The sequence below is a fragment of the Carcharhinus amblyrhynchos genome, chromosome 11 (genome assembly GCF_965287045.1).
Source record: "Carcharhinus amblyrhynchos chromosome 11, sCarAmb.v2.hapA, whole genome shotgun sequence".
Classification (NCBI taxonomy): domain Eukaryota; kingdom Metazoa; phylum Chordata; class Chondrichthyes; order Carcharhiniformes; family Carcharhinidae; genus Carcharhinus; species Carcharhinus amblyrhynchos.
Genome location: NC_137334.1, coordinates 90,819,759 through 90,844,204, shown reverse-complemented (window position 1 = coordinate 90,844,204; position 24,446 = coordinate 90,819,759). Strand labels below are relative to the sequence as shown.

At 45.0% G+C, this 24,446-nt stretch overlaps 1 protein-coding gene across 1 annotated transcript in view; it reads left to right on the top strand.

Annotated features, from left to right (window-relative positions):
* nhej1 (nonhomologous end-joining factor 1) overlaps positions 1-24,446 on the top strand; it is a 237,523-nt gene that overhangs the window by 46,458 nt on the left and 166,619 nt on the right. Inside the window, exon 5 of the mRNA XM_080199547.1 lies at positions 3,323-3,381. Coding sequence (XP_080055673.1) covers positions 3,323-3,381 — 59 coding nt within the window. The remainder of the gene's footprint in view (positions 1-3,322; positions 3,382-24,446) is intronic.

Here is a 24,446-nt window from a genome sequence, read left to right as displayed (position 1 = left end):
CGCAAAAACCCAGCTTGCAGGTGCAGCAGGTGGTCAGGAAGGCGAATGAGATGCTGGCCTTCATAGCGAGGGGGATTGAATATAAAAGTAGGGAGGTCTTGCTGCAGCTGTATAGGGCATTGGTGAGGCCGCAGCTGGAGTACTGTGTGCAGTTTTGGGCGCCGCACCTGCGCAAAGATATTTTGGCCTTGGAGGGAGTGCAGAGGAGGTTTACTAGGCTGATACCGGAGTTGAGGGGGTTGAGCTATGAGGAGAGGCTGAATGAACTAGGCTTGTACTCGTTGGAGTTTAGAAGAATGAGGGGAGATCTCATTGAGACGTATAAGATGATGAATGGGATGGATAGGATAGAGGTGGAGAGACTCTTCCCGCTCAAAAAAGACAGTAGGACTAGGGGGCACAGCCTCAAGATAAAGGGGGGGCATTTTAGAACGGAGTTGAGGAGGAACTTCTTCACTCAAAGGGTGGTGAATCTCTGGAATTCTCTACCCGTTGAAGTGGTGGAGGCTGCCTCGCTAAATATTTTCAAGAAGCGGGTTGATGGGTTTTTGATAAGAGAGGGGATTAAGGGTTATAGGGAGAGGGCCGGAAAGTGGAACTGAGCCACGACAGATCAGCCATGATCTTATTGAATGGCGGGGCAGGCTCGAAGGGCCAGATGGCCTACTCCTGCTCCTATTTCTTATGTTCTTATGTAAATCACCAACATTCAGCTCTCCCCCTCGTAACTTGGGACTGTGGCAACCTTTTCTTTTATTTTATACAAATTACTTTAACTCATTACCTGTCGCATATGCAACAGCAGTGATGTCATCAGATTATCCTCCAATTTACTGTGACGTACACCACAAGAGCTCTCTGTCACTCTGCACGTCTTATCGATCCGCGCACACTTTGCTTGTCAGCCTGCGCTCCAGCCGGTCAGTGAGTCTGCACGCCTGATGGTCAGTTTGTGTGCTTGTTTGTTGGTTGGTTGGGACTGCGGATCTGTCAGCAGGTGGGTATATGTCTGCACTGTGTGTTTGTGCTCGACTGAATATGAAAGTGCGTGTCTGTGGCTAAGTGCGCACGTGTGTCTGTCCATGTAACAATTCCCTCTCCCCAGCTGAAAACAAATGCGTTATTTTAGCGTGTTTTTTCTGGATGTTTCGAATTGGACGTAGTTGATTGGAGAATCCTTCGTATTTACAGGAAAAATATTTGTCTGAGAGTAGTCAAAGTAATATCATTCCTCCTTAAACTACAGTGCTTTGTGTGGGATATGTTGATCTTTCTGTCAGTCAGATTGAATTTTATATGAAATATTTTTTCCCCAAAAAGCATGCATACAGTAAAAAAAAAATCCTGGGATTAGGTTTACCAAGCTTAGATGTTGTGTGTCAAATGGGCAAGGAAAATCAAAAGAAATTTACCAAAGAACTGTTGATATTGGAGCAGCTGGGTGTTTGCAGTCAGGGGTTCTTGGTATATGTTAGTGCAGCTTGTAGTAGTGTGTGCTGTATAATGTTGATCTTTGTGTCAATCAAGTTGAATTTTAATCAGAATATGATCCAAGAGCCACAGTAAAAACCTGGGGATTAGGTTCGCGGAGACTGTGTGACTTTACTGTTTGGGTTGCAAAAAAAAATGAGAGAAGTGGTTTTGATTTTCTCTCTACCTTCCTCCTCCTCCTTCATCCTTGGGTCTTTGAACCCGATTGTGGGGGTGGGGTTTATGTAATCATGAATCACTGCTGCTTATGTTGTAAGAACTCTCCTTTGATGCCTCTCAATTCCTCCGAATGGTTCAGTCAGTAGATCTGCGGGAAAAGATGGCTTTGGGACAAGTTTGATCACGAGTTGGCTGTTCTCAGCCGAGGTGGTTTGGAATCGTTTAAGTAACTCTCTATGCCCCGGGCTGTGAAGGGGTAGGTGGAAGAGGGAGCTAGCCACTGTCCTATGCTTTTGAATGCTCTCCAATGGCTCCTGCTGGATTGCAGGTCATATCGCACCTTCAGTGACTTCAGAATGTCCCAAATTGCTTTGCAGGCAAGTTACAAAAATTGTATGGATCCTGAGGATGTGAGCATCACTGGCGAGGTCAGCATTTGTTGCCCTCCCCTTCTTCCTGGAGAAGGTGGCAATGAACCACCTTCTTGAATAGCTTCAGTACACAAAGTGTAGGTACACCCACAATGCTGTTAGGGAGTTCCAAGATTTGGCCCAATGATGATGAAGGAATGATGATATGGTTCAGAGGTAGGATGGTGTGTAGCTTGCAGGAGAACTTGCAGAACATGCATCTGCTGCCCTTGTCCTTCTAGATAGTAGAGCTCATGAGTTTGGAAGGTGCTATAAAAGGAGCCTTGATGAATTGCTGCAGTGTGTCTTGCAAATGGTGTACATGGCTACCACTGTGCATCACTGGCTAGGGAGTGAATGTTTAAGGTGGTGAATGGGGTTCCAATCAAAGGGACTGCTTTACCCTGGACGGTGTCAGGCTTCTTGAGTATTGAGCTTTGCTCATCCAGGCAACTGGGGAGTATTCCATCACAATCCTGCCATCTGGAGATACTTTGGAGAAATTGGAGGTGAGTAGAATGTAAATTTGGACACTGCCTCATAAGTGTGAGTTCTTGTGTTCTTGCTCCATTGTAGCTGAACCCTCCAAGGTCCTACAAATGAGTGAAGCCCATTGGTTACTCATCAGCAGCTTCCTGGAGTTCTGGTCCTTAAAGAACATAAGAGCTAGGAACAGGAGTAGGCCGTCTGGCCCCTCAAAAGCCTGCTCCGCCATTCAGTAAGATCATGGCTGATCTTTTCATGGACTCAGCTCCACTTATCCTTCTGCTCACCATAACCCTTAATTCCTTTATTGCTCAAAAATTTATCTATCCTTGCCTTAAAACCATTCAATGAGGTAGCCTCTACTGCTTCACTGGATAGGGAATTCCACAGAGACACAACCCTTTCTGTGAAGAAGTTCCTCCTCAACTCAGCCCTAAATCTGCTTCCCCTTATTTTGAGGCCATGCCTCTTAGTTCCAGGTTCACCCGTCAGTGGAAACAACTTCCTTGCTTCTATCTTATCTATTCCCTTCATCATCTTGTGTGTTTCTATAAGATCTTCCCTCATTCTTCTGAATTCCAATGAGTATAGCCCTTACTGTGTGTTTCCTACATACTCTGTGCGTATCTCAGAGTTCCTCCTGGTGGTAGTTTGCTTATCTCTGCCCTGGTTCATTGACCTGAAATATGTTCATTATTTTGTTTCACATATTTTCAACTGAACTGAAGCTGCGGCGTGATTTCCAGGTGCTGATTTCTATCCTTTTGTATGTCCAGATCGCTTGGAGACTGAGACTTTCAACGCAGAGGAGTTTAAAGACAGGTTTCTTGCAGAGGTAAGGATTGGTCCCTTGGGTGTATTTGGGCAGAGGTGGAAATGTGTGTAATGGTTATTTATTGCAAGTTGCCTGGGGCTCCTTGTGTCACACAGGTAATGTGCTCCACCATACAGTACCTCACTGCTCTTCGCTCCCCCCCCGTCCCGATGACAGCGCAACATTGAGCATGACATGCAGCATAAGCACCTTGTGACCAGACAGCAGGACGTTTCCTGGTCTGTGTGTGTGGAGGCTTTAGTCGTTCCCTGAAGAAACTCACTCAGGCATTCAGAGTACATTTGGGATCCACGGTGATGCCTTGAAGGTGAGGGAGGAACGTTGCGATGGATGGCACCTTCCCATAAGCCCGTTTCAGAGTTTTGCTGAGTTGCATAGAATACAGCAGAGACTGGCCCTATAGTAAAAGCTAAGTACTGCAGATACTGCTGGCAATCTGAAATAAAAACCAAAAATGCTGCAAGTACTCAGCGGGTCTGTCAGCATCTGTAGAGTTTGGTTGTTGAGTTGAGTACGTTTCCTTAGCACAGTTTTGATTTGATTTATTATTGTCACATGTATTGGTATACGGTGAAAAGCATTGTTTCTTGCACACTCTACCGACAAGGCATACTGTTCATAGAGAAGGAAAGGAGAGGCTGCAGAATGTACTATTTACAGTCATAGCTACCATGTAGAGAAACATCAACTTAATGTGGTCCATTCAAAAGTCTGCTTGCATCAGGGAAGAAGCTGTTCTTGAGTTGGTTGGTATGTGACCTTAGACTTTTGTACCTTTTTCCCAACCGAAGAAGATGGGAGAGAGAATGTCCGGGGTGTGTGGGGTCCTTGAATACGCTGGCTGCTTTGCTGAAGTAGTGGCAAGTGTAGACAGAGTCAATGGATGGGAGGCTGTTTGCGTGATGGACTGGGGTTTGTTCACGATCCTTTGTAGTTTCTTGCAGAGTTGGGCAGAGCAGGAGCTATATCAAGCTGTGATACAGCCAGAAAGAATGCTTTCTATGGTGCATCTATAAAAGTTGGTGAGAGTCGTAGCTGACATGCTAAACTTCTGTAGCTGCCGACAGAAGTAGAGGCATTGGTGGGCATTCTATCTATAGTGTCAGAATTTAGATTTGATTTGATTTGATTTATTAAAGTCACATCTATTGGTATACAGTGAAAAGTATTGTTTCTTGCTTGCAATATAGACAAAGCATACCGTTCATAGAGAAGGAAAGGAGAGAGTACAGAATGTAGTGTTACAATCATAGCTCAGATGGAGAGAAAGATGAAGGGACCAAGAAGGTTGTTGTTGATTTGGACACTGAAATACTTGAAGCTCTCGACTATTTCCACTTCATCCCTGTTGATGTAGACATGGGCATGTCCTCCACTACACTGAAGTCCCTGACTATCCCCTTAGTTTTGTTGATATTGAGGGAGAGATTATTGTTGTCATTTCAGTTTGCCAGATTCTCTATCTCACTCCTGTACTCTGTCTCGTCATTGTTTGAGACCTGACCCACTATGGTGGTGTCATCAGCAAACTTGGAAATCGAGTTGGAGGGGAATTTTTGAAAAAGTCATATTCAACATAGAAAATGGCCATTTGGAAACTGAACTCTTTCCTTATTTAAGGAAAGAGAGAAAGTTTACTTGACTAATAGATAGAATAAAGGATTGTCTTATAAGGAATGATTGGACAGGAGACGCTTATATCTACCAGAGTTTAGAAGGATAAGCGGTAACTTGATCGAAATCTTTAGGATCCTGAAAGGTATTGATAGGGTGGATGTGGAGAAGATGTTTCCTCTTGTGGAGAATCTGGAACTAGGGATCACTTTTAAAAATAAGGAATCATCTAATTAAGACAGAGATGAGAAATAATTTCTCTCAGTGGGTGGTGAATCTCTGGAACTTTCTTCCTCAAAGGGCAGTGTAAGCGGAGTCTTTGAATATTCTTAAGGCAGAGCGAGATAAATTCTTGATTAACAAGAGGGTGAAAGATAACTGGGGGGTAGATGCAAGGTTAAAATCAGATCAGCCATGATCTTGTTGAATGGTGGGGCAGGCTTGCGGGACCGACTGGCCTACTCCTACTCCTAATGTGCATGTTTATGGCAATGTTTATGTTGTATTCAAGCCTCATCTCTATTTACTTCAGTTCAACGTGTCAACATAAACTTCAACTGAGACTGAGTAGACTGGGACTATACTCATTGGAATTTAGAAGAATGAGGAGGAATCTTATAGAAACATATAAGATTATGAAGGGAATAGATAAGCTAGAAGCAGTGAGATTGTTTCCACTGGTGGGTGAAACCAGAACGATGGAGCATGGCCTCAAAATAAGGGGGAACAGATTTAGGACTGAGTTGAGGAGGAACTTTTTCATACAAAGGGTTGTGAATCTGTGGAATTCCTTGCCTAGTGAAGCAGTTGAGGCTACTCAATAAATGTTTTTAAGGCAAGGATAGATACATTTTTGAACAGTAAAGGAATTAAGGCTTATGGTGAGTGGGTGGGTAAGTGGAGCAGAGACCACGAAAAGATCAGCTGTGATCTTGTTGAATGGCAGAGCAGGCTCGAGGGGCCAGATGGCCCATTGCTGCTTCTAGTTCTTATGTTTTAATTTAGTCCTTTCTACCTCGTATTTATTTAATTTCTCCTTAAATATATCTCATGTTACTCACCTTAACCTCTCCTTGTGGCAGTGGCTTCCACATTCTAACCACTGTCTGAGTAAAGAAGCTTCTCCTGAATTTCACAATGGATGAAATCTTATTCTAAATCTTATATTTTATAGATTCTAGTTTTGGACTCTCCCAAAAATGAGAAGAGCTTTTCGATTTTTTACCTCTCAAACCTTTTCATAATTTTAACGGCCACTATCCAGCCACCCTTCATTGTTTTCTAAAGAAAGAACCTCCAGCCTGTTCAGCCTTTCCCATAGTTGTACCTCCTCCATTCTACAGTATCTCCAGTACCTTCACATCCTTTAGATAATATGTAGACCAGAACTGTGCTCAGCGCTCAGAGTGAGGTCTGGGTGGCATGGTGGCACAGTGGTTGGCACTGCTGCCTCACAGCGCCAGGGACCCTGGTTCAATTCCCGGCTTGGGTCATTGTCTGCGTGGGTTTCCTTCGGGAACTCTGGTTTCTCCCACAGTCCAAAGATGTAAGGTGAGAGGGGAGAGATATAAAAGGATCCAGAGAGGCAGTTCTTTTGTGAGTATCACAAGCTACCAGAGGTAGTATTAGAGACAGGTGTAATTTTGTCTTTTAAAAAGTGTTTAGACAGTTACATGGGTAAGATGGGTGTAGAGGGATATGGGCCAAACGCGGTCAATTGGGACTGGGTTAGTGGTTAAAAAAGAGACGGCATTGACAAGTTGGGCTGAAGGGCCTGTTTCCATGCTCTAAACTTCTAAGACTCTATGACTGTTACGTGCCGGTGAGGTGGATTGGCCAAGCTAAATTGCCCCTTAGTGTCAGGGGGACTAACTAGGGTAAACATATGGGTTTATGGGGATAGGGCCTGGGGGGTGATTGTGGTTGGTGTCGACTCTATGGGCCAAATGGCCTCCTTCTGCACTGTAGGATTCTACGGTTCTATGAAGGTCTGGTATAAGCTCAACATCTCTGCTTTCCAGTTCTATTTCTCGAGAAATGAACTCCTGTCCATTTTTGTGATTGGTTTTACCTGCTTCACCACAGCTAATGATCTGTGCTCCAAGATCCCCTTGTGCCTTTACCTCACTCAGATCAGGTGGCTTCCCTTAATCCGCTTACCAAAAACACAGCACCTCGCAGAAATAAAGCATTTCTTTTCAAAGGAGGGAGGAGGATTAGATTGTGCTCATTACTGAGCACACAACCACAAACCACAAAGCATGACCAGTCTCATTCTCCGGCTGTGCTTTGTGCCTGGAGTGTGGGGTGGTAATTACAGAGAAATGCTACTGAGCTAAAGCCATGCTGAATTGAATGAAATCTGTGCTCTGTTTATGTGTGTCTTATCCTTCAGAGGGCTGCTCCACACATTGAAACATGGGATGGAATGGTAGGGTTGCCTTGTCTGGTCCCCATGGTGATGACAGCACTTGTGTAGTTGTTTCTCTGATGTCTGTTGTTACATATGCTGTTTTGTCGTGCTTCTCAAAGTAAGGAAACGTATTAGCAAAGTAGGTTCCTTTTCAGGCATTAAACACTCCCAGGACAGGTACAGCAAGGGGTTAGATAAGAGCAAATCTCCCTCTACACTGTTGCCCATCAAATATTCAGCAAGGGTTAGTTAGTCAAACATTATGAGCTCAGATATAAAGGCGTTAACAGCCTGAGCAGAGGAAATAAATTGTACAAGACATGTTGTGGATTGAAAACAGGAAGCACTTACATACTGATTGTTCTTCAGTTGGGCGCTGGAGGCAAAGATTATGAACTAATTCAAGAGACGGTTAGATAGTGTGAGGGATGCAAAGTTTCTCCGAAGGGCTGCAATGGATGGTCTCTCTCATACTTAGACATGTTATTATCAGAAACTAGGCTACACCAGTTTCAACTGGCTAAAGACAATATTTTGCAACTGCTAAAGAACAAACTTCCATTTATATGGTACCTCATACGACCTCCCAACCTTCCCTAAGTTTGAATCATAGAATCATCAAACGTAGAATCCCCACAGTGCAGAAGGAGCCATATGGCCCATCGAGTCTGCACCGACCATAATCCCACCCAGGTCCTATCCCCATTACCCCATACATTTACCCTAGCCAGTGCCCTTGACACTAAGGGGCAATTTAGCATGACCAATCCACCTAACCCGCACACCTTTGGACTGTGGGAGGAAACTGGAGCACCTGGAGGAAACCCAAACATGCAAACTCTACACAAGCAGTGACCCAAGCTGGGATTGAACACGGGTCCCTGGCGCTATGAGGCAGTAGTGCTAACCACTGTGCCACCCACAATAAATATTGTCAATGTTGTAATGTAGGAACAGTGACACCACATTTGTGTAGAACAAGCTCCACAAACAAGTGGGAGAAGAGCCAGGTTACCTGTTTCTTGATGTTGATTGAGGACTAGTCTGCTCTCCTTCAGAGTTGTGCCAAGGGATCGTTTAATACTTCGTTTGTGGCAGACAGGACCACGGTTTAATGTTTCATCCTGAATGATGGGACCTCCGGCTGCGCAGTATTCCCTTGGTACTGGCTCTTGGACTATCAACCTGGATTGTATGCTCGAGTCTCACCAATGGGATCTGAAACATGTGACCTCCTGGTTGAGATGTGAGAGTGATATCGGGATGTTGCTCTTCATTCAAGGAGTGAGTTAGGATATAAAAATAGTCTCTGGATATGATGCCAAAGGTGAAAACCGGAGAACAATACTCCAGAGCATTGGAAAGCCAGGTCAGGAAACTGGTAGGCTTTTGGATAAGGTAAATGATCTACCTCGTCCATTCTAATCTTGTACTTCGGTGCCCATGGAATGTTCAGTCTCCTCTGCAGTTATGCCTGAAGGCTAGATTTTCTTGACATTCATTCGCGGAATGTGAGTGTTGCTGGCGGAGCATTTGTTACCCATCCCTACTTGCCCTTGAACTGAGTGTCTTGCTCGGCCACTTCAGAGGGCAGTTAAGAGTCAACCACATTGCTGTGGCTCTGGAGTCAGCTGTAGGCCAGACCGGGTAAGGACAGCAGATTTCTTCCCAGATGGGTTTTTGATTTGATTTGCTTTGATTTATTATTGTCGCATGTATTAACATACAGTGAAAAGTATTGTTTCTTGTGCGCTATATAGAAAAAACCTCCCATTCATAGAGAAGGAAAGGAGAGAGTGCAGAATGTGGTGTTACAGTCATAGCTAGGGAGTAGAGAAAGATCAACTTGATGCAAGGTAGGTCCATCCAAAAGCCTGACAGCAGCAGGGAAGAAGCTGTTCTTGCGTCAATTGGTACATGACCGCAGGCTTTTGTATCTTCTTCCCAATGCAAGAAGGTGGAAGAGAGAGTGTCCAGGGTGCGTGAGTTTCTCAATTATGCTGGCTGCTTTGCTGAGGCAGCAAGAAGTGTAAACAGAGTCAATGGATGGGAGGCTGGTTTGCGTGATGGATTGGGCTTCATTCACTACCTTTTGTAGTTCCTTGTGGCCTTAGAATGAATCTCTGGATATGATGCCATAGGTAAAAACCAGAGAACAATGTTAAGAGCATTGGAAAGCCAGGTAAGGAAACTGGTAGGCTTTGGATGAAGTAAATGATCTACCTTGTCCGTACTAATCTTATACTTCAGTGCCCATGGAATGCTCTTATCCCTTCTGCACTTATCCCTGAAGACTAGATTTTCTTGATATTCATTCAGAGGATGGAAGTGTCACTGGTGGGTCCAGTATTTATTGCCCATCCCTAATTGCCTTTGAACTGAGTGTCTCACTCAGCCATTTCAGGCGGCAGTTGAGAGTCAACCACATTGCTGAGATTCTGGAGTCAGCTGTAGGCCAGACCGGCTAAGGACAGCAGATTTCTTTCCCAGATGGGTTTTTCAAACAATCGATGATGGTTGTCATGGTCACCATGACTTAAACTAGCTTTATATTCCAGATTTTATTAATTGAATTTAAATTCCACCAGCTGCCACAGTGGGATTTGAACCTGTGTCCCCAGAGGCATTAGCCTGGGCCACTGGATTACGAGCCCAGCGTTTACAACTGAGCCACTGTCACTCGTAAAAGAAACCCCTGTTGCTCCAGCCTCCACCTGTGGCTCCCACTTTCAACTGGAAACCTGGGCTAAGTTTTAGATTTCTGCCCATTGTCCCTCATGAAGGTCTAAGTCGTCCCGTCTCTCCCTCCCATCCGGCCCATGGCCTAGCCCCTCTGCAGCTCTGTAATCTCCTCCAACCCACCATCCTTCCACGATCTCTACATTCCTCCAATTCTGCACTCTTGCACATAATGATGCTCTGCAACATCATTATGCCTTCAGTTGCCTGGGCCTTAAACTCTGGAATTACTTCCCTAAAGCTCTCCACCCTCTCCCTCACAGGGCACCATCTTTTCACGCCCTGCCACTGCTGCAAGTGAGGACAGAGGATTTGGCACATAGCCAAATTTCCATTCACTGCAGTGGGGCCAGAAAATCCCACCAGCATGAACAGCCATAGGATTCCACCTGCAGTCTCTAAAACACACCTTGAAATCTATCTCTTTGACCACGCACCTGCTCCTTTACCTCCTTGTGTGTCTTGTGTTTCACGTTTTAGAATCCATAGAATCCCTACAGCGCAGAAGGAGGCCATTCGGTCTGCACCGACCACAATCCCACCCAGTCCCCCTGACACTAAGGGGCAATGTTTAGCACGACCAGTCAGCCTAACCTGCACATCTTTGGACTCTGAGAAGAAACCGAAGCACCCGGAGGAAATCCACGCAGACACGGGGAGAACGTACAGACTCCACACAGACAGTGACCCAAGCTGGAATACGATCCCAGGTCCCTGGCGCAATGAGGCAGCAGTGCTAACCCACTGTGCCACCCATAGTTAGATTATGTTCCTGTGAAGCAGCTTGGGATGTTTTACTGAGTTAAAGACGCTATTGAAATATAAACTGTGTAGGTTTTGCTGTGACAAGCCGACATGCTCCTGAGTTTAGTGTTTCTTTGAATTAAAAAGAGTTAAATGGTAGACTCGGAATTCCTGAAGTAGGATATCAGTAAACTGAGGTAAAACTGGGAATGGAAGTTAAAGAAAGATAAAGAAGTTAGACTTATATGTTACGTATCACATCCTCAGGATGTTCCAAAACACTTAACTACCTCTGAAGCTGTTTTGAACTGCTGTAATATAGGAAACACAGCTGCCAATTTGCACAAAGCAGGATCCCATAAAGAGCAGTGTGAGGATATCTGGGCAATCTGTATTTTCAATATTGGTGATCAATGGGCAGACGTTAACCATGCTCTGAGGAAGAATAACTTTGCTATCCGTTAAAATAGAACTCTGCAATCCTCCAGAGAGTGGAATTTATCGAGTAAATGTATGCTCTGTTCGTGAACACAATTCTTCACTCACCTGAAGAAGGAGCAACACTCTAAAAGCTTGTGCTGCCAAATAAACCTGTTGGACTTTAACCTGGTGTTGTGAGACTTCTTACTATCCTCCAAAGAGACGTGACAAGGAACGCGACTTAACATCTCACCCAATAGATGGCCAATAGTATGCCTCTGATCGGCAGAAAATTCCAGAATTACTTTGCCAAATTCGTCATCATCTTTTCCAATTTTTTTCCTCTCTTTAATCTCACAGGAAAGTTTAGTTCATAAATTTGATAGGTCCTGCAGGAGATTAGCTCTTTGTCACATCACCAACCCCACCATCAGAGGGCACCAGTGCCTTTAACTATATTGACTCACTTGCAGCCCCTAGTGGCAGTGGTTGACAATACATTTCTTTCTCAACCTGTCCTTTTAACACTTTAAGGTTATGTATCTGTGTATGTTGTGAATGTTAGCTTTATTATACAGTGACTGAGAGTCCATGTGCGTTTTATTTTCAGCCATTTTAATTTCCACTGATTTTTATTTAATGAGAAAGGAGATGCAATGTTTTTGTTCAAGCAATGAAAGTTGGTGAAGTCATTGTGGAAACTATCTGGGAAGAGAGCGAACATGTGATAATCATGCTTGCTTAGAAAACCCGCGCTTTATAACTTCTCCCAGCTAGTTCCTCTACCTCTGTCCTCACCACTGATGTATTCGAAGCTTCCACTTTGAATGAAAACATTCTACATCAAGAAATTAAATGATTGTAATCTCCGTCTGTGACATAGTTTGTAAAGGTGGGGTTCGTGGAATCCCTTGTAGAATCCTACAGTGCAGGAGGAGGCCATTTGGTCCATCAAGCCTGCACTGACAACAATCCCATCCAGGCCCAATCCCTGTAACAACACGTATTTACCCTGTTAATCCTCTGACACCAAGGGGAAATTTTAGCATGGCCTAAATGCACCTAACCAGCATGTCTTTCAAGCTGTTGGAGGAAACCAGAGCACCCAGAGGAAACTAATGCAGTCATGGGAAGAACGTGCAAATTCCACACAGACAATGACCCAAGGCTGGAAGGCACTGCTAACCACTGTGCCACCTTGCCACCGTGCTGTCCTTTAGTTTAGCCCAGTTGGCTGGATGGCTGGTTAGTGATGCAGAGCGACACCAACAGCATCAATTCCCATACTGGCTAAGGTTATTCACAAAGGTCCTACCTTCTCAACCTTATCCCTCACCTGAGGTATGACGATGCTCAGGTTAAATCACTACCAGTCAGCTCTCCCCCTGGGGGACACAGCCTCTGGTCACCTGGGACTATGGTGACCTTACCCAAAGGTGGTGTGTCCCATTAACACATGCTATCGAGAAATAAGCCTGCAAGGTATGAACCGTCATTTCCTCTGGTAAAGGATCCAGCATAAGGGTGAACTAACCTTTCAAATTAGAGTTAAGTCACCCATGGGCGATGTGAATACACATAGGAACATGTATATTAGGAGCAGGAGTAGACCATTCGGCCCCTCGAACCTACTCTACCATTCAGTAGGATCATGCTGATCTGCTTGTGGCTTCAACTCCACTTTCCAGATAACTCCCTGATAACCTTTGACTCCTTTATTGATCAAAAATGTATCTAACTCTGGCTTTAAAAGATTCAATGACTCTACCTCTGCCTCTCTCTGGGGAAGCAAGTTGTTAGACTCACCACTGTCCGAGCGAAAACATTTCTCATTTCCATCTTAAATGGGAGACCCTTTATTCTTAGTCCCGGATCCTCGTCTCACCAAAAAAGGGAACATTATTTTGGCATCTGCCCTGTCAAGTCTCCTCAGAATCTTTCAGAATGTTTCAATGTGATCACCTCTCATTCTTCTCTAATTCTTAAGATACCTGATGTGAGGAATCACTTCACCACATAAGAGGCCATGGAAATCTGGAGGCCTCATCCACAAAAGCTGTGGAATGATATCCATTTCCATCCTCAGGATCTTGTATGTTTCATTCAAGCCACTTCTTATGCTTCCAGACTCCAATGGATGTCAGCCTGATCTTTCCTCCTTATGTCCTCTTCACAATTTAATTTCCTATTTATCTTTGTGTCATTAGCAAATTTAGCAACTGTACCTTTGATCCCTTCTCTGTTGTTGAGAAAGTTGTTGCCTGGCACTTGTGTAGTGCGAATCTTACTTGCCACTTAAACAGCCCAAGCCTAGATATTGTCCAGGTCTTGCTTCAGGTATGCACGGACTGCTTCAGAAAACACTTTTTTTTAAATCACCAGTCTAGCAGTTTGATAGGCTATCTTAGAGGGGAGCTATGAGCTCATCACATTTGTATGGGACTGGGGTCACTTGTAAGCTTAGACCAGCTAAGGATGGTGAATGGATGTCAGAGGTAGGTTCTTTACTCAGGGTAGTAAGAGCGTGGAATGCCCTGCCTGCAGCAGTTGTGGACTCGCCAACTTTAAGGGCGTTCAAATGGTCAGTGGATAGGCATATGGATAACATTGGAATAGTTTAGGTTAGAGGGTCATTAGATTGGTTCCACTGGTCAGCGCAACATTGAGGGCCGAAGGGCCTGTACTGCGCTGTAATGTTCTATGTTCTATGGTGAACATAAGATAGTCTTGCATTTCTATAGCACCTTTCACAACTTCCAAGTCCTTTCAAATTACTTTATAGCCATTGCTAACACTCTTTTAAGAAGTGGGGATGCAGTGCCTGTTTACACACAGCAAGCTCCCATATAGAATCCCTACAGTATGGAAGGAGGCTATTCGGCCCATCGAGTCTGTACCGACCACAGTCCCGCCCAGGCCCTATTCCTGTAACTGCACGCATTTACCTGGCTAATCCCCCGACACTAGTGTCAATTTAGTGTGGCCAATCGACCTAACCTGCACAGCTTTGGACTGTGGGAGGAAACTGGAGCACCCGGAGGAAACCCATGCAGACATGGGCAGAACATACAGACTCCACACTGACAGTGAACTGAGGCCGGAATTGAACCTGGGATCCTGGCGCTATGAGGTAGCAGTGCTAACCACTGCACCAGCATGACAAATGGCGCAGCGAACACGATTGTAAATCTTTCCTTGTAATGCCATTTGAGGAATATATGTTTGCCCAGGACCTCTGCTCCTCCTCAAGATAGCAGGCATGGAAGCTTTCACATCCCACCTCTGAGAGCCCTCTGTCTGACAGTGCAACACTCCCTCAGTGCTATACTGAAAGTGTCAGTCCTAGTTTTGTGTTGAAGGCTCTGGAATGGGACTTAGTTGGATCCGTTCAGTTTCTCCAACAACGCAGCAGCTTCTCTGGTCTCATTTACTGACGGCAACTTTTTATTTCCAGATTTTTTTTTAAAACAGAATCCAAATTCTCAAAGTGCCATGGTGTGGGAATTGAACTCCCGTCCTCTGCATTATTAGTCCAGTAACATAACCACGACGCTACTGTACCCTGTTATTGCATTCTCTGTTATTACTTCAGATTCCCAGCATTCACGGTTGGGCTTTTTGTTTATATAGTTTGATTAAAAAAAAGACTTTTATACCGTGAGAGTGTGATATTATCTCCACAGTTTGATACTATAGCTGTCATACTGGGAGTGAGTGTTCCTTTTTTTCAAAGTGTGTGCATGAATCCCTGCTCCAGAGGACAAGGACTGTGCAGTGCTGAGAGTGTGGTAGTTCAGTGCAGCTGCATAGTTTCCTTTCCCCATTTACTAGGCTTCTCCACTGTCGCACTGCAGAACGTGTGTGGGGAAAAGAGAGCCTGGAGGAGACCAGGAGTGACCAAATGACTCTGGGCTTCTCCTCATACCAGTATTAAGAGCAGCATTGCGGGCCAAGGGGATGGAACTCTGCTGCAGAAGGCTTTGAAGGCTGGGTCATTGAGTGTCTTTTGAGGTTCTTGATTAATAAGGGGATCAGAGGTTATGGGGAAAAGGCAGGAGAATGGGGATGAGAAAAATATCAGCCATGATTGAATGGCGGAGTAGACCTTGATGGGCCGAGTGGCCTAATTCTGTTTCTTTGTCTTATGGTCGAAGATCTCTTCGGTTGGACCTCTTACCAGAGGTTGGGTTGAGAAGGAGAAGGTCATTGGATCATAGAATCTCTACAGTTCAGAAGAGGGTATTCGGCCCATTGAGTCTGCACCAACTGTCCGACAGAGCATCTTACCTAACCCTTCTCCACTGCCCTATCCTCAGAACTTTGCAAATTTCCCATGGCTAATTCATCTAACCTACACAACTTGGGTCACTAAGGGGCAATTTAGCATGGCAGTCCACCTAAACTGCACATCTTTTGAACTGTGGGAGGAAACCAGAGTATCTGGAGAAAACCTACGCAGACACAGGGTGCACATGTAGACTCCATACAGACAGTCACCCAAGGCCAGAATTGAACCTGGTTCCTTGGAGCTGTGAGGCAGTAGAATGCAGAAGGAGGCTATCCGGCAATCGAATCTGCACCGATCACAATCCCACCCAGGCCCTATCCCCACAGCCCCATGCATTTACTCTAGCTAGTCCCCCTGTCACTAAGGGGCAATTTAGCATAGCTAATCCACCTAATCAACACATCTTTGGACTGTGGCAGGAAATTGGAGCAACTGGAAGAATCCCCTGCAGACAAGGGAGAATGGGCAAACTCCACACAGACAGTGACCCGCGCCTGGAATCGAACCCAGGTCCTTGGCTCTGTGAGGCAGTAGTGCTAACCACTATGCCACTGTGCTACCCCTGTCTTGAGGTCAAATGCATCGTGCCATCTTCATCTCTTGGTTGAGGCATTAAATTGAGGTCAATCTGCCCCCTTTGGTCAGACATAAAAGATCCCATGGCAGTATTCTGCCCAAGAGAAGAGTGCTTCTCCTGGGTAAGCTTCAACAAACATATCCAACATTTGCCATAACAAATTATCTGGTCATGATCATGTTTGTGGGAGCTTGCTATAGGTAAACTTGCCGTGGATTATCATGAGGTTTTGAAAGGCACTATATAAATGAAAGTTCTTTCTTTTACGATTACTGCCTGGACACTCCAGCAGCAGTGGGTTACCTGTAGAACTCTGAAGTGGACCAGATGGGGAACACTCCCTGAGTTAAATATCCTGACAACACTTCGAGCAGTGGCCACTTGAACGAGGTTTTGAAGGGCTCTTGTTGCCCGTAAACTCACTGTCCTGAAAGGAGAGGAGTTAGAAAATCAGCTGGACAAGCCTTTAATCCAATGCCAGTAATGAGCTCAAAGGTGTGCTGTTGGTCAAAGTTTCCTAATTCCTTCTCCCACCAACCTTCATCTTGTGCCAGGAAAGCCTATTAACTTGTAATGACTGTTCAAAATCCTATATAGTGCCTCTTCTTCCTCCAATAGTTCCTTGCTCTGAACCCTTGCCCTATCATAGTGCCAGTTTGACAGGCTAGCATGACTCTACACTCTTAAATTCACTGAATAATTGTGAATTCTTTGGGAGCCTTCTCAGGGGAGAGTGAATGAGATCTCAAAAGTCACGATATCGATGCAAGTCTTTCTTTCATAGTAGGCTGACAAAATGTTGGCACGCAAACAAAATATGTGACAGTTTAGGTCAAAATATAATAGTATCCAAGGAGGAATGAGATCAGCAGTTGTGGAAGAATGTTGAAGAACTTCAGGAAACAATGAGGAAATGGGATTGAAGTAGAGAGATTCCGTGGAGGGAACGGGATAGCGGTGAAGAAACCTCTAATGTAAACAAAATCAGATTCTAATTGATATTCAATGAGAATGACGAGATTGAACTTGCATTTCTATCGCAGCTATAATGACCTCAGGACATCCCAATGCACTTTGCAACCAGTGAAGTACTTTTGAAGTCCACGTACTGTCGTAAAGTAGGAAATGCAACAGCCAACTATTGCACAGCAAGCTCCCACAATCAGCAATCTGATAATGACCCAGTAATGTTTTCTGAGTGATGCTGGTTGAGAAATAACTATTGGTCAGGACATCAGGGAGAACGCCCCTGGTCTTGGTTTTGAAATCTGGTGCCGTGGGATCATTCACCCTTCGCTCGCCAGGGGCCGAGGGGGGTCTGATTTAACCTATCAGCTCACAGAGGGCACAGCTATTTGCTCACTGGTTAGAATACAGCAACAGAACTGGACACTTCCTCTGAGCCTGTGTTTATTATCTTATTAGATTTTTATTGTTCCTGTCTTCCATGTTGTTTTGTTATTTGGAGTTGAGTTTTGCTTCTCATTGTGAATAAGTAAGCTGGACAGAGTGAAATGATGATTAAAAACCTGCATTAGTTTCCTTCCCCAGCCCCTCTCCATAAAGAATGTGGCTGGTGAAAGGGTTGGAAATGTGGAGGGGATACTGGTTTAATATTTAGTGAAAGAAATTTCCTGCACTAAAGTTGATGGCCAGTATGGTAATATTTGTATGACTATAGGACTGGCCTTTTCAGGATGTCTGAGGAATAATTATTTTTATCTCTGTCCGCTGGCCATTTCTTTCAGCCACATTTGGTTGACCCACATTTTTTAAAATTGGTTTATAGAAGCAGGGTTTCAACAAACAGGACAGGGAGGGTGAAAGGTCAGCCTGGGCTGTGACTGGAGGATGTACCATTAAAACAAGCACCGCTGAATAGGAAGACAAATAAACAGCGGGGTTAAGAATCCCGGCCGATGGAGGCGTTCGGGGTCCAGGCGCGGAAGTTTTGGGATTGGGTTTGTTAGCATAAACTCACTGACGTCAGCGTGGAGAGGGGCAGCCGGCGAAATTCATTGTTTTCGCTTTCCCCAGGGGGTTGGGCTGGAAATGATTCAAACATCTCGATACCAGCTGGATTGTAGAGATTCCAGCTCACTTTCTACAGCCTGCAGTGAAAGGGCTTTTAGCATGCAGTTTCAGTGCAGTTCATTTCAACGAAACTCTTTCTTTCTCAGCCACTTTCCTTTTCTCCTTTCCTTTCTTTCCTTCTCCTCTCTGCTTCCTTCTCTTTCCTTCTCCTCTCTCTCTGCCTCTATATCTACCCCCCGCCCCCCCCGTCTGATTGATTCTAATTTTCAGCCCTGTGTTTCTCCATTTGTCCTCTGCTCCACCATTGGTTGTCGTGTGCCTTCAGCTACTTCAACCCTAATCCCTGCAATTTTTACTACCTACCTCTCCTCCTCTTTGAGCAATCTTTAGGTCATCAGTCCTAACGTCTCACTTTTGACTCCGTGCCAATATTTGTTTGAGAAATGCTTTTTATTTTCTTCTTTCCTGGGATGTAGGTGGCACTGGCAAGATAAGAATTTGTTACCTAAGCCTAATTGCTCTTGAATTTGCCATTTCAGACGGTAAAGAGTCAAACGCATTCTATCTAGAGTTGCATGTAGGCCATATTTCCTTCCGTAAAGGACATCAGTGTTTAAAATAACGGATCATCATAAAATCCTACCGTGCAGAAGAAGGCCATTTGGCCCATTCAGTCTGCACTGACCACAATCCCTCCCAGGCCCTCTCCCCTTTACCACGTGCATTTACCCTAGCTAGTCCCCCTGACACAAAGGGGCAATTTAACATGGCCAATCCACCTATCCCACGCATCTTTGGACTATCCATCTTTGGATAGTTTCATTGTCACCATTATTAAGACTACTTTTCAATTATGGATTGTATTAATAATTAAAATTAAGATCCACCAGCTGTCATTTGAATCTGTAATCCCAGCACAATAACCTGGGCCTCTGGGTTACTAGACCAGTGACATTACCACTATGTCATCATCTCTGCACAAAGCTCCTATGCAGTGCCTTGGGGCATTTTACTGTGTTAACAGTGCCTTTGGAGTGAGTCCAAGACCCTTCAGGAGCAATGTCAGGAAGCCTGTTCGTGTAAGTGCCAATGGACACCTAAAACCCTCTTCCCAGAAAGCAGTTGAGGCTGGGTCTAAGTTTAAACAAAGCAAAATACGTCCAGTACAGTTGGAAAAACAAGAGGGCAAGGTGAATAAGCAAAAGAATTCAGCGAACCTGTGTAGATGAATCATGGGTATAATATCATATTCTTAAAATACTAATGAAGTTCTGGGTTTTGATTTAAGAGTTACAGAATATACAAACAAGGAAGTACTTCTGTGATTACATGGAGTGTTGGTCAGACCTCATTTGGAATATTGAGTTTGTTTATTGGTGACCCACTTTTATTTTAGGAAACTTTTGGAAAAGGTCCAGTGATTGTTCAAAAGTTTGACATTTGGAACAAAGAGACAGTGCTACACTGGTAGTAAACATGAGTCAGACTCCCTGGAGGTGATGAGGGAGAATAGTGATCTGTTTGAGGTGTTTACGATATCGAAGAGAATTGATGGGGCGTATAGATGACGACTTATCCCATTATTATTGTAATCTCTTTTGCCACGTCTGTTTTCTCGCCCTCTCCCTCTCTCTCTCTCTCTCTCCCTCCCTGTCACACATATCAAACCTACTTCACCAGTATCTCCTCTCATTATGATCTCTTGAAGAACTAAAGTAGCAATATCGTGGGAACTTCAGTTTACACCCATCCTAACGGGGGCACATATTGTTGTTTTCTCATTGTTACTGGGTCACATTTGTGGAATTTCCAAAGTAGCACTTGTGGGAGCATCATCACCACAAGGACGGTTGTAATGCAATGTCTTCTCCCACCGCTACCTCCTTTTCATGACAGTTTGGCCTGGATAGCAAATACAACCTTGCCAACGTGATATGAATTGAAAAATTACAGCAGAGGCCATGGGCTGATTTATCCCTTTCCTTTCCAGAATTCTGAGGTACATGATTAATTGGCAAAAAATAGCAGAGACAACATGAGGAGTAAGAAATTGCTTGCAGCGGCGAACTGTTGTGATCTGGAATGCACCACCTGAAAGGATGGTGATAACAGACTCAAAAGGATGTTCAAAAGGGAACTGGATAAGTAATTGAAAGAGAACAAATTACAGGGCAATGAGGAAAGTGCAAGGGCGAGTGACCATAACGTGTAGGAGCAGAAGTAGGCCATTCGGCCCATACTTTGCCAATCAGTAGAACATAAGAACATAAGAAATAGGAGCAGGAGTAGGCCATCTAGCCCTTCGAGCCTGCCCTGCCATTCAATAAGATCGTGGCTGATCTGTCGTGGCTCAGTTCCACTTTCCCGCCCTCTCCCCATAACCCTTAATCACCTTGCCTATCAAAAACCTATCAACCCGCGTCTTAAATATATTTAGCGAGGCAGCCTCCACCACTTCAACGGGCAGAAAATTCCAGAGATTCATCACACTTTGAGTGAAGAAGTTCCTCCTCAACTCCGTTCTAGACTGCACCCCCTTTATCTTGAGGCTGTGCCCTCTAGTCCTACTGTCCTTTCTGAGCGGGAAGAGCCTCTCCACCTCTATCCTATCCATCCCATTCATCATCTTGTATGTCTCAATGAGATCTCCCCTCATCCTTCTAAACTCTAACGAGTGCAAGCCTAGTTTATTCAGCCTCTCCTCATAGCTCAACCCCCTCAATTCCGGTATCAGCCTAGTAAACCTCCTCTGCACTCCCTCCAAGGCCAAAATATCCTTGCGTAAGTGCGGCGACCAAAACTGCACACAGTACTCCAGCTGCGGCCTCACCAATGCCCTGTACAGTTGCAGCAAGACCTCCCTAATTTTATATTCAATCCCCCTCGCTATGAAGGCCAGTATCCCATTTGCCTTCCAGACCACCTGCTGCACCTGCAAGCTGGGTTTTTGCGACTCATGCACAAGGACCCCGAGGTCTCTCTGCACCGTAGCCTGCTGCAGTTTGTCGCCATGTAAGTAATAGTCCTTCCTACCATTATTCCTACCAAAGTGGACAACTTCACACTTGCCAACATTAAATTCCAGTTGCCAGTTCCTGGCCCATTCGCCCAGCCTATCTAGATCCCTCTGCAGACTCTCCACACCCTCCACACAATTTGCTGTTCCATCAATCTTGGTGTCATCAGCAAATTTCGACACTTTACACTCGGTTCCCTCCTCCAGATCATCTATATAAATGATAAATAGCTGAGGCCCCAGCACCGATCTCTGGGGCACTCCACTAGTCACCAACCGCCAATCCGAATAGCACCCATTGACCCCCACTCTCTGCCTCCTATTTGACAGCCAATTCCCTATCCACGCTAACACCCTACCCCCAACTCCACGCCCCCTAACCTTCTGTAACAACCTCTTGTGCGGCACCTTATCAAACGCCTTCTGAAAATCAAGAAACACCACATCTACCAGCTCTCCTCTATCCACCGCACTAGACACATCCTCATAGAATTCCAATAAATTTGTCAGACACGACTTCCCCTTAACGAAACTGCGCTGCGTCTGCTCTATCAAACAATTCTCCTCAAGATGCCTCGCTATTTTCTCCTTGATTATGGATTCAAGCATTTTACCTACAACAGACGTTAAACTAACCGGCCTATAATTCCCTGCCTTTTGCCAGCTACCCTTCTTAAACAATGGCGTAACATTAGCCGTTTTCCAATCTTCCGGCACTTCCCCGGAATCCAGCGAGGTTTGGAAAATAATCACCAAGGCATCCACTATCACCTTCGCCATTTCTTTCAGAACCCTTGGATGCATTCCATCCGGTCCTGGGGACTTGTCCACAGTCAGTCCCTCCAGTCTGTCGAGCACTGCCTCTCTAGTAACAATAATGTCATTCAGGCCCTCCACTCCTACCATCTTTCCATTGCTAACACCCGGCAAACTATTCACGTCCTCCTCCGTGAAGACCAAGCAAAAAAGTTATTCAAGGTCTCAGCCATTTCCTCATCCCCCACCACTATGTCCCCCCTCTCATCCTCTAAGGGTCCAACGTTCACCCTAGTCAGCCTCTTCCTTTTTATATATTTATGAAAACTCTTACTATCCTTTTTTATATTTAGCGCTAGCCCAGCTTCATAGTTTATCCTTCCTTTCTTTATCAACTTCTTCGTCATTCTTTGTTGATATTTAAACCTCTCCCAATCCTCTTCTTGCCCACTACTGTTAGCCACTCTAAACGCATCCGCTTTTAATTTAATACTCTCCTTTACCTCCTTCGTTATCCACGGCTGATTATCTCTATGATCCTTTTTAACCATAGGAATAAATTTCTGCTGAGCACCAAGAAAGATCTCCTTAAAGATCCTCCACTGTTCCTCAGCAGACCTACCTTCCAATGTGCTCCCCCAATCAACATTCGCCAATTCCTCTCTCATCCTATCGTACTCCCTCTGTTCAAACAAAGGACACAGGTCCGGGAACCCACTTTCTCCTCCTCCATCTGCATCAGAAACTCCACCATACAATGATCACTCTTCCCAAGAGGATCCTTCACCACAAGGTCCCTAATTCTACCTGCCATGAGGTCCCTACCACAAGGTCCCTAATTCTACCTGTCAGTCATGATTCTACAATAGAATCATGACTGACCTGATATGTTAATCCTCAGCTCCACTTTCCCGCCTTACCCCCATAATCCTCAATTCCCTTCTCGATTAATACTCTGTCTGCCTCAATCTTGAATGTACTCAACGACCCAGTCTCTGCAGGCCCTTATGGTAAAGAATTTCAAAGATTCGTTACCCTCTGAGAGAAGAAATTCTCCTTCGTCGTTTTTTTGTTAAAGTTTAAAATTTATTTATTAGTGTTACAAGTAGGTTTGCATTAACACTGCAATGAACTTGCTGTGAAAATCCCATAGTTGCCACAATCCGGCACCTGCTCGGGTACACAGAGAGAATTTAGCATGACCAATGCACTTAACCAACACACCTTTCAGACTGTTCGAGGGAACCCATGCAGACTCAGAGAGAACATGTAGACTCTGCACAGACAGTGACCCAAGCCAGGAATTGAACCTGGGTCTCTGGCTCTGTGAGGCCCCAACTATCTTAAGTTGGCGACCCTTTACTGTGAGATTATGCCCTCTGGTCCTAGACTCTCCCACAAGGGGAAACAACATCTCAACATCTGCTCTGTCAGGCCCCCTATGCATCTCGATAAGGTCGTCTCTCATCCTTCTAAACTCCAATGAGTACAGACCCAACCTACTCAACCTGTTCTAGGACCTTGCTGTTTGTCATTTTCATAAATGACCTGGATGAGGAAGTGGAAGGATGGGTAAGTAAGTTCGCTGATGACACGAAGGTCGGTGGTGTTGTGGATGGTCTGGAAGGATGGCAAAAGTTGCAGCAGGACATAAATAGGATGCAGGACTGGGCGGAGAAGTGGCAGATGGACTTCAACGCGGATAAATGCGTAGTCGTCTATTTTGGCAGAACCAACGGGATGAACGAGTACACCATCAAGGGCAGGAGTCTTGGTAGTGTTGAGGAGCAGAAGGATCTTGGGGTCCGGGTCCACAGGACTCTTAAATCGGCCTCGCAGGTGGAAGAGGTGGTCAAGGAGGTGTACAGTGTACTGGCCTTCATAAATCGAGGGATTGAGTTTAGGAGTCGGGAGGTAATGCTGCAACTTTATAAGACCCTTGTCAGGCCTCATTTGGAGTACTGTGCGCAGTTCTGGTCGCCTCACTATAGGAAAGATGTAGAAGCTATTGAAAGGGTACAGAGGAGATTTACAAGGATGTTGCCTGGACTGGGAGGCATGCCTTATGAAGTTAGGTTGAGGGAACTGGATCTCTTTTCCCTGGAGAGACGTAGGTTGAGAGGCGACCTGATAGAGGTTTATAAAATGTTGAGAGGAATAGATAGGGTGGATTCTCAGAGGCTATTTCCCCGGGTTGAAATGGTCGCTACGAGAGGACACAGGTTTAAGGTGCGGGGAGGAAAGTACAGAAGTGATGTTAGGGGTAAGTTTTTCACTCAGAGGGTGGTGAGTGAATGGAATCGGCTGCCGTCAGTGGTGGTGGAGGCGAACTCGCTGGGGTCTTTTAAAAGACTTCTGGATGAGTATATGGGGTTTTATGGGATTGGGGGTTATAGATAGGTGTTGATGCGATCGGCGCAACTCGTGGGCCGTAGGGCCTGTTTGTGCTGTAGTGTTCTATGTT